General features: G+C 46.8%; 1 protein-coding gene across 1 annotated transcript in view; it reads right to left on the bottom strand.

The window, feature by feature from the left end:
* Positions 1 to 9,094: 9,094 nt before the first annotated feature.
* si:dkey-250d21.1 (uncharacterized) overlaps positions 9,095 to 16,112 on the bottom strand; it is a 14,562-nt gene continuing 7,544 nt past the window's right edge. The window contains exons 8-13 of the mRNA XM_017488651.3: positions 16,014 to 16,059; positions 15,804 to 15,887; positions 13,903 to 15,713; positions 13,783 to 13,819; positions 13,568 to 13,696; positions 9,095 to 13,464 (exon numbers count right to left, since the gene is read on the bottom strand). Coding sequence (XP_017344140.2) covers positions 9,920 to 13,464; positions 13,568 to 13,696; positions 13,783 to 13,819; positions 13,903 to 15,713; positions 15,804 to 15,887; positions 16,014 to 16,059 — 5,652 coding nt within the window. The 3' untranslated portion in view covers positions 9,095 to 9,919. The remainder of the gene's footprint in view (positions 13,465 to 13,567; positions 13,697 to 13,782; positions 13,820 to 13,902; positions 15,714 to 15,803; positions 15,888 to 16,013; positions 16,060 to 16,112) is intronic.

Below are 16,112 nucleotides of genomic sequence, written 5' to 3'. Positions count from 1 at the left end.
AGAGGCTTCTGCTGACTGACTGTTTGAGCCGAGAGGAAATACACCATTACAGCTGCAGTAAATACGCTCCTTTTCCATTTACTCGAGCTGTGACGCCGCCGCCTTTCTTTTGAAACCCGTCGAATTTTATCGAAACGTTTAATCAAACAAACAGGCCGCAAAGAGCCTCGTAAATAGATAGTCTAACTTCCAAACACCTAAATATAAACGTTTATTATTTTCCGAGGAAGTTCTGCACGATTTTCTTTTAAGGCACGGAGTGAAAGCGGTCCACGTTGACGTTCTGCTTACCGTCCCTGATTGCTTTGGGTTGCGTTGTGCATTCTTCTGATCTCTCATTAATCTGTCATTTGTCATTAGGAATAAAACGTTGGCCGGAGTTGTGAGTCGGGCGTGCGCGGTTGTGAAAACGGACCCGAGGAGAATCGTTCTCAGCAGGAGCAGCCAGGTCCGAGGTCACTGAGCCGCTGCTCTTCAGAGGGTGCCATTTGTTTCGGAGCACTTCTTCGGCACTCAGGCTTCGGGTTCCTTTCGTGTAGCAGACGGGAGGCGCTTGTCTAAACGTTTCCTGTCGACTTCAATGGCTTCGGGGACACATGCTGACTCGACGCACAGACCTACGGCGACTACGGAACGGTCCGGCGCCGGTCACGCCGAGGTCACGGCTCTGCAGCGACGTTAAACACGACGTGTACGATCAGAATATTAAAAACAACTTCAGCATTGTGTGCGTGCGTGTAATCATAAACATGCCGCTCATCTGTTTCGTCTGCACTTACAGACGTTTTTAGTGACCATGTTCCGTCGAAAACAACTGGAAAAGGCCGTGTCCTTGCATGAGCGGAGAAAGATGACGAGACAAACCTCGTTCCTGTTAGGGATTATCGGCATCACGGCCGTTCCTACACTCTTAAAAAGGTCTACAACCTGAAACGAGACACGACTAATAACTTAAATGTTTCAGCTCAACTAGAAAAAAAAAAACCTCATGTTCTCCAAACACTTTTATGAAACATTTAAAACCCTCAGTTCTTCGACAAACGACGATGAGTCGGAGTTCAATTCGGAACCGAATTTTCTACGATTCATTACGAGACGTTCAACATGTCAGTTGTGGGTTTGGCTAATCGGACACGGCTCCGAGGAGAACCCGTTTTAGACGGGAAGGACCTTATGATTAACCGATTCACTGGGTGCGTAGTGTTGGATATAAAATCCACCAATCACAGCTCATTATTTTCTTCTTAACACATGGAAGTTGAATATTTAGCTGACCTGCTACTTGGTACATTTGGGGGGGGGGGGGGGGGGGGGGGGATCGTCACTGGTTCTTTGGGGGTTCATTGGATAATTAAAAGGTTCTTCAGTTCTTAAGGAGTGTTCTATGTGGAACTCTTTCTGATGGAAAAACTCGTACGCCGTTCGTAAACGTAAAAATAACGAGCGGTCATTTGGAGGGTTGTGTAAACACACTTACCCGTTAAATACAAGGGTTGTTGTAGGGTTAAGAGTTTATGGGATAATTATAAAAGTAACTTCCAACGCCAGAAGAACCTGTTAAGTGGTGTACATTTTCTGAAAGTGTAGATCTTTTGGTGATTTGAGAACGCTTTTACGTAGCGGTTTTAAGCGCTCCTACGAGGTTCCTGCGAATTTTAGGGTTCTACCGACCCGTTTATTCTTAATCCAGCTGGACGTGTAGAACACCACGGTTGTGAATCACAGTTGGAGAAATTCAGCAGAAACTTTTCCTTTACTGGTTTTGTCTCATTTCAGCTCCGTCACAGTTTGAGAAAAGTCTCCTCACCACATCGCATATCCTCTCTGGAGAGATTCTCTCTCTCTCTCTCTCTCTCTCTCTCTCTCTCTCTCTCTCTCTCTCTCTCTCTCGCTCGCTTTCTCTCTCGCAGTGTTTCTCCGGTGCCGTGTTTGATCTTGCCACTTGCGAATGATAAAATAGGTGGGAGAAACAAGGAAGTGTAAGACGTGAGACAATGGAGGCTTGTTCCTGAGTCAGCATGAAAGACGGGTGAAAAATTAAACCGCAGTCCAGCAAGAGGGCCAAATACTCTACAGTCCTCTGTGTGTGTGTCCGTGTTCTTGAACATTTTCGATTGCTTCCTGAATAACAAGATCAAAGCAGTGGTCATCTGGTGAGGGGACTTTTGCGAAGGTGGATACAGATGAGATGCTCTCGTCTCCGTCGTACCGGGACGCGTCCTCGTGTGCGAGACCGAGCGTTCTCCAGAGTAAACACGCAGAAAGTCAAAATGGCTTCCGTCATGAGCCTGCTTTTCATTTAATTAGCCACAACTGGATATTGAAGTAATCAGGTGTGTGAGAAACGCAGAGTCAGAAGAAGAACAGAGTCGAGGTCTTGGTGAGAAAGTTCTAACCGCAGCGTTAAATCGCACGTGAGATGTCAGGAACGCACAACACGCTGTGGGAGGTAAAGGCTCGGGCCTGGGGACGAACAAGCTAATGGCGTGTAGATTTAAGGGGCACAAAGTGGCCACGGGACGGAACAATAGATAAATTGTGCCACCACATCTGGTTCTGATCGATACGACTGGGCCGGGATTAGAGAAAAGAAATCAGAACTCTGCTACGAGGAGCTGAAAGTCAATCCTCACGGAGGGGGAGGGGGCTAAAGCCGACAGGGCCGTAACTCAATCACTCCGAATCACTCCCACTCACAAGGTAAATCCGGCTCAGAGCCGAGCCTCGTTCAAACCCGACACTGCTTCTCGAAAGGAACCCGATTAATCAGCGGCACACGGTCCTAATACGCTTGAAGTGAAGAGGCCGAGAAATACGCAGTTATTTTAGGAATTCTACCGTAATCTCCCGGGGGTTACGCACGTTTCTGCTCAAATCTGCAGCACAAAGAAAGAGAAAAATAAAGAGCGGTGGGATGAGAGAGAAAGAAAAAGGTAGGGAGAGAGACAGAGAGGGAGGGAGAGAGAGAGGGAGACAGAGGGGAGAGAGAGAGAGAGAGAGAGAGAGAGAGACAGAGGAGAGAGAGAGAGGGAGACAGGAGAGAGTGAGAGAGAGACAGGAGAGAGAGAGAGAGAGAGAGAGAGAGAGGGAGTCAGAGGGGAGAGAGAGAGAGAGAGAGAGACAGGGGAGAGAGAGAGTGAGAGAGAGAGAGGAGAGAGTGAGAGGGGAGAGAGAGAGTGAGAGAGAGTGAGAGACAGAGGGGAGAGAGTGAGAGAGAGAGAGAGAGGGAGATGGGGGGGGAGGGAGACGGGGGGGGGGAGACAGGGGGGGGGCAGAGAGGGAGATGAAACAATGCAAGAAAGAAAGCCATGCTACATCCAAAGGAGAGTGTTTCAAAGAAAATGAAAAAGAGTGAGTGAGAGTGAGAGTGAGAGAGAGAGAGAGAGAGAGAGAGAGAGAGAGAGAGAGAGAGAGAGAGAGACCAAACAAGAAAGAAAGCCATGCTAAAGCCAAAGGAGGGTACTTTAAAAGAAAGAGATAGAGAAAGGGGGGAGGAGAGGGGGAGAGAAAGAGAATGAAACAATCTAAGAAAGAAAGCCATGCCACAGCCAAAGGAGAGTGTTTCAAAGAAAGAAGAGAGAGACTAAGAAAGAAAGAAAACCATGCTCAAGCCAAAGGAGAGTGCTTTAAAAGAAAGAAAAAGAGGGGGAAAGAAAAGAGAGAGGGGGGGAGGAAGAGGGAATGAAATAATCTAAGAAAGAAAGCCATGATACAGTCATGAGAGACAGATTGGGTTGATGTGATTTGGCGCATGTTACAGATCGGATCTTGGCGATGAGCTCGTTTTACTTGCGGCGAACATATGAGAGAGAGACAGAGAGAGAGAGAGAGAGAGAGAGAGAGAGAGAGAGAGAGAGAGAGAGAGAGAGAGAGAAAGAGTGTGTGTGTGTGAGTCAGACAGAAAACTTGAAATGAAATCCAGTTAAGTGCTTGGACTCGGTCTCGTGTGCTGCTTGTGGACACGATTAGACTTGAGCTCGGCTCTTACAGCAAACAGCTCCAGGGTTCCAGTCGAGTTATTCTTTACCAGTCTCGGAGATTAACAAAAGATGTAGGTGACCTTTGACCTGTGATTTCATGAACCTTGGACTTGTGAGTCAGTGGGGAATAAAGAAAGCAGCACTGTCGTCTCGTCGCTCGCTCGGTACAGAAAACCCCTTTTTACCTTGCTCCGAATAAACCCCGTCTCGTCCACAGAAATGCGCTCGGCTTTAATCTGTGGTCAAGTGTTTTCTCCTCCGCTCCGCCTGTTAGCCTCCGACTGACTTGTTAGCACAGTCATCACCTCTGTGGCTCCTACATTCAAATAAATAAAATAATACATTTACAGGCCCTTAAGGGTTGTTTGGATGTTCCTCTGGGAGAACCCTTAAAAGTTCTATGAAGCTGAAAGCAGCCAAACTTTTTAAAACGAGACGTTTCAGCAAAAATAAATAAATAAATAAATAAATAAACGTCAGAAAAACATAGGAACGTTTCTAGCCAACGTCAAAGTGTTCTCACGACGCTCTACACTGTTTACAACACCGAGTTCTCCAGATCTCCCTCTGGAGGAACCCTACAACCGTCTTCCAGAAATGGTTCCGAATTCTGGATGCTTAGAAGAACCCTCGAAGAACCCTTTTCCTTTATTTTATAATATATAGTGTGCGTGTTTATTGGGCCAGTGTGTGATTAACAAGCAATAGTTTGAGGTTGTTTTCCCCCCTTCTTAACACCTAGAAAACTATCAAACTTTTATAGCTTCCTGGACCTTTCAACAATTAAAAAAAAGAAAAGGTTTCATTGGATAATTAGGAGAGAAAGAACCTTTAATTAATTATGCAATTAAACCTTAAAGAACCGTTGTTCTAAATGTGTGTGTGTTGGAGAGGAGATGGTAATGCACACTTACCCAGTTAAACGACTGCTCATTATGTTCTTCTTTATACCCTGGACCTGTGAGGAATTAAACATCTAGCTCTCGGGACCACAGAACAGATGGCTAGATTCAGAGTTCCTGTCTTCTAGTTAATATCTAACGGCGTCCACAAACACAGACCTGTTCTCGTAGCCGGGAGCGAAGCCGAGCCACCCGTCCTCTCGGCTTTCATAACTCCCGATGAAGCAGACGGGGTTTTAAGCCACGGCTCGAGAGATGCCGCTGATAAATTCTGCATTAAAATTCCTCGACTGCAGAAGGGGAACCTCAGAACGCAGGAACAATACGGCGTGTAAACGAGGGAGATGGATCCGTTTGCTGATGGGATGAACCTCAGAGACGCCCCCAGAGATCTTACTTTCACACCGACGGGAACACTGACAATCAGGCCCTTGTTCGGGGGGAGGGAGGGAAAGGATGAGACATGTTTCGGCTTACGGACAAGCTGTCCTGTCGGCTGAGATCACAGAGCGAGGACGAACAGCTGAAAAGGGAACGTCTTTCAGACGGAACGATGGGGGAAGAACAGGAAAGAGATTAATCCCAGGCTCAAGAGCACAAGACAGAAGCGTCGGCGTTTCTTGCGAAAGGTTAACTCGTAAAACCGTTTGCACGAGCATTTGAACCTCGCTCGATCGGCTTCGAATCGTACACCATGTCGACGAGTCACCGTGATCTCATCTACGGATTTACGCCGTCGGGTTTTAACCGCTCTGACTATACGCAGCAATTTAAGACATTAAACAACAAACATGAACAACATGAAAGATCACAATCACCGTTTAGTCTTCATTTGGTCATTTCAGCTCTCTCTCTCTCTAAGCTTTGCCTTTTATGGGGTTTTGTGGGTGTGGCTAAATGACATTTTGCACGAATGTGTTTGGTCACTTACGGCATAAAACTCCGAAGCTCTGGAAGTCCATCTGTTTGAGCAGAAAAGGAAGCGATAGCGACAGGATCGCGATAACCTTGGAACTCAAAACAACTTAGAACGGTCAAAACTCAAGTTCAGCAAGTCACACCAAATCAAAATGGCCGCTCAGAGCATCAGCGATAAACACAGCGATAAGCACTTCTTACCATAAATCTGTTATTCTGTATACACACACAAGCTTACTCCAGACATATTCACGTATTAAATCTAACACACGGACTCTACAGTACACCGTCCTGAGGAGGAAAACACACACCACTCACAGTTACCTGGCTAGCTCGTTGCTAACAAAAGTCCAAAAGATCAGGTCAGAAATTTGACCTAAAGTTCAGGCTTTCAGAAAGTACAGTAACTCAATTTTATTATAAAATTAAACCCCAGACCACGTGTTAACGATAAAGATTTAACACGCAAGGCATTCGGGACGGACTTTTCCTTCAAACGCGTACATGTGAAGTTGGAACAGAGCTGCAAAGCCGTGGAGATTCGTTTCCACCGGCAGAGCAGATCTGTCACTCGGAGAGAGAAGAATCCTATCGCTAAATTCATTAGTCGTCGTATTTAAACGCGAACACGTGTCGAACACGTCGCACAGAACTGGGACTCGTCCGAGTGTTGTGATTGTAAGAGATACTGAAGACGAAACACAGGTTCGAGATCTCACAAATAAAAATAATTGATTGCACCATGGGGGGGGGGGGGGGGGGGGGACAAATTCTGCAGTCGGATGGAAAACACATTCGCGGACAAGAGAGGAGACGAGACTCTGGGCTGTCTGTGTGGAAACAGACTCTTCACACAAAATCGCAACTGAGGAATTTTTTGGGGGACGGTTATTTTTATTATTATTATTATTATTATTATTATTATTATTATTATTATTGAATATGTCCCTAGAGAACAGACATGTATCATGGCGATGTGTTGTAACAATCGGGTTCCTGGTCAACATCTCGGCAATGTTTACACCAAACGAACTGATCGGTGTGGAATTGTTTAGTCATTCAACAGAAGCTCCTAGAAAACTGTGAACCTCATGGGTTTTTCTACACAAAGGCGTTCCTTCACAATTAAGTTAATACACCCTTCCTCGATTGATTTGTGGCTGCAGTTACCACAGCACGGCCTTGTTAATGCTCCTCTACGACTTCGCTCGCCAACCTCGCTGCCTTTCTCACAAGCAACAATGCTAAAAAGGTCAGAGGTCGTCGGCCCCTGAAGCCGATCCTGAGGTCCAAGGCTAAAGGAAAATGGGAGACTGATTGCTCCTCAGCGACATCTTAAAAAGATCTAACCCTGAAAACAATACCCCGTGATGGATCTGTGTTCTCTCACACACACACACACACACAGAGTCGTCCTGCAAATCATCAACATGCTACAGCGAACCATGCCCGCTGTTTAAAAGGCAAGAGGACAAAAAAAACTAAACAAGCCTCCAGAGTAAAAGGATTAATGATTAACTTTGTTTAACCCAGAGCATGAATAGAGACGACTGTGGTAGGAAGTGGTGGAGTAACGTAGGATTTATGCCAATGTTTTTTTTTGTTGTTGTTTTAATAGAAGAACAAATAAAGCATTCAGGATGTAAAATGGAGGAATAAAATAAAAACCCCACCCTGACACCATGAAGAACCGAACGATCAGCCGTTTCAGCGCTCCATATATTACTTCTAAAGCAAACAATTTAACTTAACCTCATGAGACCTTATGTCCTCGTAAGAAGGTGCTGGAATTTGTTTTGAAGCGTTACCCAGTGCCCTCGTGCGAAACTTTATCTTGAAGAAAGTATTGTCTGTTTCGATAAGACGCGTCTCAGGCTACGCTGTATTCACCAGCACGTGCATCGCTTTCAGGATCCGACATCAATAACGCAGTCTGAAAATGCTGCAGGATATCTAGAACACTATTTAAGACCCATAATACACTACAAAAGCTGGTAGAGAAGCGATGTACGCTGTACCCGAGCTGCTGCCAAACATCATAATGCACTGCAATGTCTGATTTGTGCACAAAAGGAGCCGATTAATTATGATGTCTATCCTTTCCGCCTCTGGATGGAGCTCAAATCTTCTTTAATTCCAGACTGCTGGGACTACGGCTGCTCTTAACACCATACAGACTTCATATAAATCCATAATGAACTTTTTCACACTATCTGTTGTTACCCAGATGAGGACGGGTTCCCTTCTGAGTCGGGTTCCTCTCAAGGTTTCTTCCTCTTAAAACATCTTAGGGAGTTTTTCCTCGCCACCGTCGCCACTCAGTGGCTTGCTCAGTTGGGATAAATTCACACCTTTAATATCTGTATACCATATTGATATTTCTGTAAAGCTGCTTTGAGACAATGTCTATTGTAAAAAGCGCTATACAAATAAAATTGAATTGAAGTTTCTATCTCAGCGTCGATTATTTCACGATGACGTAACGTCCAAAAGTGTCTTCATCCGCTTATCCCACAGCAACTTACCAACGATTACAAGTTCGTTCGCCATACTTATTGTTAACCATTTATTGTTATATTTAATGTTGGAAAGTCTGCAAAACGAGTCCGTTCCTGTTCACGCTTACGTTTCAGCAGCTATAAACACTCGTTCCCTCACCACCTGCTCTTCATTCTCTCTCTCTCTCTCAAAGTTAATAAGATAAAAAAATAAACAAATAAATAAACAAACGCAGCTCGTCACTTGTCATGTTACCGCAGTGAAGATGTTGCAAACGTGAAGTTACAGCTTTACCTCCGACTGTTACAAAGCACCGACACCGGAGACTCCTTCCGAACAAGTTACACGAACGTTTCCTTAACGTCATTTTGCATAGGTTAAAAAATAGAAAAGGAAAGTCTTGGAAGATTCTCTTGCGAAAGACCAAAAATGCGATTAGGTGACGTAACTTTGCTCCAAAATTTCAGACACTCCCTCAACCGGTTTGTCTAATAATTATTTCGCGATTTGTGACAAAAACAGTACAGCGCAACCCTGCATTCGAGGTCGGAAACACAGACAACAGGATAATTTCAAACAACGAATCGAACGTTAAATTAACTTTTACTAATTATTACACACGTTTTCAAAGTAAACCAAAGACAGGAGAGACACTTCTGATTGGCAAGAAGGCAACCAATCACTTCCCAAAGCCACAACACCAAGCCGACACCAAGCCAACACCGCCCTCTGGTGGACATTTTCCGACGCTGCAGCCACAGTCTTAGACTCCGAATTAAAGTGTGGAGAAAGAGGTTTCATTTAAATCGTTTTTATTTATTTTAGTCAAATATATATATTTGAATCCTTCTTTCCATGAGAAGGATTTTTGGGAGAAAGTGTTTACAGAAACCAATGCATCCAAGTCAAACTGCAAACAAATGAAACTTGTTTTTGACACACAATGGAACGTAAGCATTTCAGCGTCTGTGCCATGTGGATGACCGTGACATGATTCAGGTGATTCGAAAACCCACAGGTTATCTGACTAAATGAGTGTAACTGGATCGAACACATCTGGATTGTTAGTTCTTTTTACAGGATTCAATGATTTAAAAAAAAAAAAAAAAAAAAAAAAAGAAATCGTAAAAGTTCCTGAAGATGCTCGGAAGCTTCCAAAAAGCTTGGCTTGAAAGCGTTCTTGCAGACAAACTTAGTCCTTATGTTCCAAGAGTCAGGGTAAGGTTTTGCATAAAGGCACAAAAGCATTAGAGCCCCGGCTAGGGCGTTGTTTTTTTTGTTTTTTTTCTCCCTCCTTCTTTTTTCCCCCCGCTTATTTTTTGGCAAGACATTGGTCCCTGTAGGCAGTCCTCTTTCTTAGTCCACATCACACACAAGATAAAAATAAGACAACAAAACAAAAAAATAATAAAACAATCAGATTATACTAAAAGTGTACAGTTCTAATTAGATCTCTAATTTAAAAAAACAAACAAAAAAAAACAAAAACAACAACAAAAAAAACCCTACTGAAACCTACGCTCAGATTTGATCAGCTGTAACCAGGAATACAGAGCGAGTAACACACTGTATACGACACCCTAATTAATGGAAAACTAGTTTTAGGGGGCAGTTAGCACTCTATAAAGGATACAGCTCGAGTAATGATCTCTGTTGGTTGAACTCGACAAGACTCTTCTTTCCCTGTCTGATCAAATCCTCTTTTCTGAAGCAAGGCATGACCACGAGCAGCCTGAGAAGTGTCTCGATGTTGGGGAACGACTCGGCGTCCGCGGCATTGAGCGTGTCTAGAAGACCGGCGGGAACAGGCTGTCGAGCGGTGTCAACGTCCGACCACTTCTCCCGCCACTTTAGAAGCTCCGCCTGCAGAGAGCTCAAGTCCGGTAGATCGTCCTGGTACGCCTTGAAAAGGTCAGGGTCTGTGCAGCATCCTTTCGTCTCGGATATGACATAAGGCACGACCTGCATGCAGCGCACGGCCGACAGAGTGCGGGCCGAGCAAAGCTCGGCGATCTCGCAAACAGAGTGATCGATCGCTCCTTTGCTAACAATGTCTCTACAGTAAATGATCAAGCACTCTTGTGAAGTGAGGTCGACACTGATCTGTAACTTGGAGGCGAAAGCCACTGCTTCTTGGTACCAGCTTTGAAGGTGCACGTCGATGTTGGTCTTAATATCGCTCAGTGAAGCGAGTACTTCGGACAGACCGTTCAGAGCTCCGTACACGTCCAGAGGCTGGCCCTGGAGATTCTGGCTTAAAGTTTTTGTTGGACCCAGGACGTTTTTCATGATCACGAGCGTCAAGATGAACTCGAAGTTCTGCAGGATGATGAGGAAGTCACCGGCCTGCGTCCTTTCCGCCTGGACGTCATGGTTTTCCTTTATGTCGTTCAAACTGAGCATGATGGCTTCCAGGACTTCGACGGTAAGATCCAGAGTGTCGTGGCTCCTCTCCCATTGGCTTCTGCTCAGCCTGTCGGTCAGGTCACTGTGCTTCACGGCATCGTTTTGGTACAGGGAGGCGACCATTTTGTGTAACACGGCCCGTTTCTCTTCATCCTCCGTCACCCACTGGAGCATCCTCTCCACCCACGTGTAGCTGTCGGCTATCTCGGAGACGATACATGATTTGGCCAGCCACGTGTTCAGGGACACCGAGGAGCTGAAAGTTCGGACAGCGTGTGGGTACTTCTGAGCCAACAACGCTGCCGCTGCTCTCACCTGTGCACCTGCCGCCCCTACAGTCAGCACGCTTTGCCCCCGACAGAAGGCCAAGTTCAAACCCCACTTCTCGGACAGAGCCGCAGTCATGGTATCTACAAAGACGGCAATGTCTTGGTCAAGCGGGACGTAAGCCAGCACGTCCTCGCACGGCGTCTTGCGTTTTTCCAGGTAACAGATCCCTACGGGGATATACGTATGTCCTTCTATCTCTATTTGCTGTTCACAAATAATAGAAAAGAACTTTGCACTTTGAATTTCGCTGAAAAATGCCTCTTGAGCAGGGGTGCTGTAGAACGACAAGACCCCCTTGTGGGGTTCAGTGACGTCTTCATCCGCTGCTTGTGCTACTGCTCTGGAGGGATCTGTGCCATCTTGAGCTATTGCATAGGATTGCTCGGGATCATCTTGGACAGTTGTGTGCTTGACCTCGGCTGCTGTAGAGTTGTTCGAATCGCTTGTGGAATCCTTTATTGCTGCGGTAGTCTGGACAGCACCGACTTCGTTGGCAGATTCGGCCTCGTCTAAGCCATCCGAAGCAGGTGTTTTGGACTCGCAAGTCCCATTCTGAGGAGATGCCGTGACCTTACTTTGAACACCAGTCTTTAGGTCAGTATCTTCAGTTTCTACAGAGGGACCCATGGGGACATCCTGGATTTCTGCAATAGGTTCCATGGTGACATCCCGAGCCACTTTTTCAGATTCATCTGGGCTCTCCATCACAACATCTTGGACCGTTTCTGCGGGTTCTGTCGTCATTTTTTCTGACGCCGCATCAAGCTCCATAGGGACATGCTCTGCTGTCGATTCTGTAGGAACAATACCCTCGGCTGTTACTGCGGGTGGTAAGGAAACACCCTGATCTGCTTCGGTGGTGTCCATAGCAACATCCTCTGCTGCCGGCTCGTTCTTCGTGGTGACCTCTTGCTTGGATATGGACTCAGCAGGGGGCGGGGCTGTAACAGACTCCCCACACAGCACTGTTACCGAGGGATTCGTGGCAGCCGGGGATGCTGTTATTGGTTCTTCAGAGACACTCTGGTCGTCCAAGCTGAAGTCGTGTCCCGTTGCTACAGGTTGTGTGGTGACATCCTGTACTTCTGCTCTGGAAAGATTCTGGGCTTCTGATGCAGTCACAGAGGTGACACCCTGAGCTATGTTGGTCTCACTGCCTGGATTCTGAGGTAACGTTACAGGTTTCCCGGTCACTTCCAGAGCTGTTGTGGGTTCATTACTAGGGGCGACACCTTGAGTTTTTTGGGGTTCTGTTATTGTGTCTCCGGATGCTATTCCTTGATCTTGGGCTGGTGCTGAGGGGTTAGTGGTGATGTCATATTGTGCTATTGCTGGAGCAAATTCTTTGGGGACATCCTCAACTGCTGCATCTGGTTTCTTGGTGATGCTTTGGGGTGAGGTTTCAGGCTCTGTGGTGAAGCCCTGTGCTGCCGTTCCACATTGGACTTCTTCCAAGTCAGGTTGTTTCGTGATTTCCTGGGCATCGTGCTTTGTAGTAGCATCTTGTCCAGTTGCAACAAGCTCATTGGTGACCTCCGGGAGTACAGCGATTGGGTTCGTACTGATCCCGTGGATTGCTGGTGATGGCTCCTTGGCAGTGACACCCTGGGTTGCAGCTTCTGTGGTAACACTCTTGGTGACATCCTCTGCATCTGCAACAGGCTCTCTGATGCCACTCTCAGCTGCCACATCTAACAAACTCGTGACACCTTGTTCTGCTGCTTCGTGTTCCACAGTAACACCTTGGTCTGCTCCAACAGGCTCGATCACTACCGTGGACTCTTTTGGGATGTCGTTGGATGCTGCAAGAGGCTCTGTGGTGGTAACCTGAGCTGGCACTTCGGTTGCAGGTTCTATAAGCTCCATGGAGACATCCACAGCTGCTTTACCCGGCTCTGGAACAGCATCCTGTGCTGACGTTACAGGCTCTACAGCAACGCCCTGTGCCGCCACTTCTGGCTTTGTGGAGGCATCCTGCGCCACTGCCGTTTCTTCGGTGGTGGCATCTTCGCCTACTGCGATTGGTTCTGCGCCGACTGGCTCTGCACTCTGGCCTCCCGGTTCGGATTTTGTAACGGGTTCTACAAGCTCCATGGTGATATCCGTGGATGCTGTAACAGGCTCGGTGGTGATACTTTGGGCTGCCACTTCAGACAGAAGCTCCACGTTTCCATTTTGTAGCTCTGCGGTTACACCTTGGGCTGTTGCCTTGTGCTCTTTAGGACCATCCTGTTCTTCTGGAGCGTCGTCAGACGCACTCACTGTGGACGAACTAATTTCAGTTTCGTTTGGATACGTAGCTGCTAATTGACCAGCGGTGCTGATGGGAGAAGGTTCTCGTATCTCGGCTTGTCCGTTGGAAGCATTTATTTCCATGGCACTATCCTTTGGCGTTGCAGTGATACCATCTAGGGCAGAAGTGCTTATCTCTGGAAACAGAGGGAAAAGTATAATAGTGACCAGAGAAACAGAGAGAGAAATTATTTTATTTTATTAGGATAAAGATACCGAGAGCATGATTACGTTGCACACCTCCAGTGTCACACTGAGCTGAAGTTGTGGGCTGGTCTTGTACGATGATTGGAACTGTGCCATTTGTTATCTCTGAAACCTCAGATGTGGTAGTATAGACCTTTTCCTCTGAAGGAACCTCATCTGCGTCTGAACAGGAAGAGAAAGAAAGAAAAAGACAACGTCATCCTTACACATCACCACACCGTAATGTGTCCGAAAGGAAAACTACTCACCGCTATCCATTTTCATAACACGGAGACTCTCCTTCACCTAAAAACATCAAACAGCTTTAGTAAGCACACGGTAAGCGCAATTAAATCTCTGAACTTGTATTACTGTGCATATATACACACCGGAGAAAGAAAGCCATGGCTCTTTGCGTCAATTTCCATACATTTGTCGATGACTTGCTCCAAAGTCCGCAGCATGGGACGATGCATAAGAAGCATTACCGTGTTGGTCTTGCTGGCGCCGCCGCAGTCGTTCCCGATCAAGCTCCTCAACGAGTTCAGAGTGGTCTTCATCAGATCACACTCCATGCTAATGCTAGGCAGCACAGCGACGAGTCTCAGAAGAGTCGTCACGTTAGGGTGACCCTTAGCTTCAGGGTGGTGCAGAGTCTCCGAGATCGAGGTGGGCAGCGAGCTGTCTTGATACTTCTCTAACCAGACAGTGGACCACGCATTTATCTCTTCCTCTGCCGAGTCTGGCTCAGGTAGATCACTTTGGTAGATGGTGTAGAGCTTCTCTGGTGCCTCTGGGAGAATGGGCAGAGGATTGCATGTGGGAAGCAGAGAAAGGACCCGGAGGGCTTTCAGGTGACACTCTGAAAAGTTAAACTTCATTTCCTCGATCAGACCGCTCAAGACGGGCACGCTGACCGTCTCTCTGTAGCCTACCTCCGGAGACTCATAGCTGTAGACCATGTCTGGATACGAGAGGGCCCCGGCAACTTTGGCAGCAAGCTGGGTTGCCTCCTCGAACCAGGTACAGTGCACAACAGTGATGTTCTCCAACATCTTAACGAGGGACTCTATTATAACAGGGATCTTCTCCAGCTCGCAGATGATATCGGCCGGGTTGCCGCAGCGGAACACCGTGCTGCAGTTCCGCAGCGGAGCGCAGGCGTTCTTAAGGATTACAAGGGAAATGACAAAGTCCGATTCCCTAATGGCTGTGGAGAGCATCAGCGCAGGTATCGACATGCTGTTACTCCACGAACCGTCGGCATTGTCGCTAACAGAGTCGAGGCAACTCAGGACTCCCTCCAGCATGTCCACCAGAATGTCAAAGAAATCCTCCGTCTTTTTCCACTTCGACAAACACGTTTCTGGGACCTCGGCGAGGGCTTCCCGAGGAGTATTCAAGAGACCTTCCCTCGTCTGAGAAAGCTCGACGTGCAGTCTCGGCGACTGATCGAAGAAAAGTAACAGGTCCTCGACTACGCCTAGCACCTTCGCGATGGGGTCGTTATGAAGGCTTACTGACAGCCAATAAGCAAGTCCGCAGGATTCACTGGGTGTGTTCACAGCGAGGGGAAAGCTCTCCAAGAATCCTAAGGATAGCTTTCTCAGACCTTGACCCCCAGCACCCATGCACATAAAGGACTGGGCACGACAGCATCCCATTTGGAGTCCCCACTCCTCTGAGAGGATGCCTGAGAGAGTCTTAGCTTGGGTATCTGGATCAGAACTCGAGTCCAAGGGCAGAAACCCTAAAAGCTCCACTTTGGGGGTGAAACTGTCCACGTACCGGACAAACACAGGAACGTACTTCTGGTCATCCACAGACACCACCTTGTCGGTAATGATGGAAAAAAACGGGGATTCTTGCACTTCCGAGAGGATCGTTTCCCTCATTGACTTCACGATACTCTCTAGCATATCCGTGTCCGATAAACGCTTCAAGTTCTCCAGGTCCCAGTGACACACACCAAGCTCTTGCACGACAACGTCTTGCTGTTCCTTGGGGAGGTCCAAGAACAGGCGTTTTTTCCGGGCCAGTCTGGCCGCCACCATGAAGACCCTCTGAAGACCGTCTGCAGGCTGGTCAGAGTGACCGTTCTCATCCAAAGGCTTCGCTTGCTGTCCCTCCAGATCTACAGCAGGAGCAACTTCAGGAACCGGCTGGGTCTCAATTTTGTTGGAAGCAGCCATGCGGTTACCTACAAAAAAACAAAACAAAAATAACATCACGTTACCAGAAAATGTTAAAACCGGATAACACAAATTATCTTTAAGGAAAGAAAACATACCCTCTGCTTTTAACTCGTTAAAGTCTGGGAGTTTTTTAGCCGATCTCTCCTGGTGAACCTCCATCTCCTCGTCGTTGTGGTTGTCTATTGTAAAGACAGTAGACGAAGTGCTTAGAAAGATCTCTAAATATGGTACAAAGTACCAAAAAAAAAAACCACACATTGAAATGAGCTAGCGTGAGACTAAGGAACGGAAAAACGCTGGCATACCTTCTGCTTTTGTCTCAGAATTCCTCAGAGTTTTTGCTTCTTTGTCCTGGGTGGAATAAACAGCAGTCAACAATCTTAAGCTTTGTTAAGCACATTATT

This window comes from Ictalurus punctatus, chromosome 16, assembly GCF_001660625.3.
Source record: "Ictalurus punctatus breed USDA103 chromosome 16, Coco_2.0, whole genome shotgun sequence".
Lineage (NCBI taxonomy): Eukaryota > Metazoa > Chordata > Actinopteri > Siluriformes > Ictaluridae > Ictalurus > Ictalurus punctatus.
The sequence above is the reverse complement of the archived record's forward strand: the minus strand, read 5'-3'. Positions and strand labels throughout refer to the sequence as shown.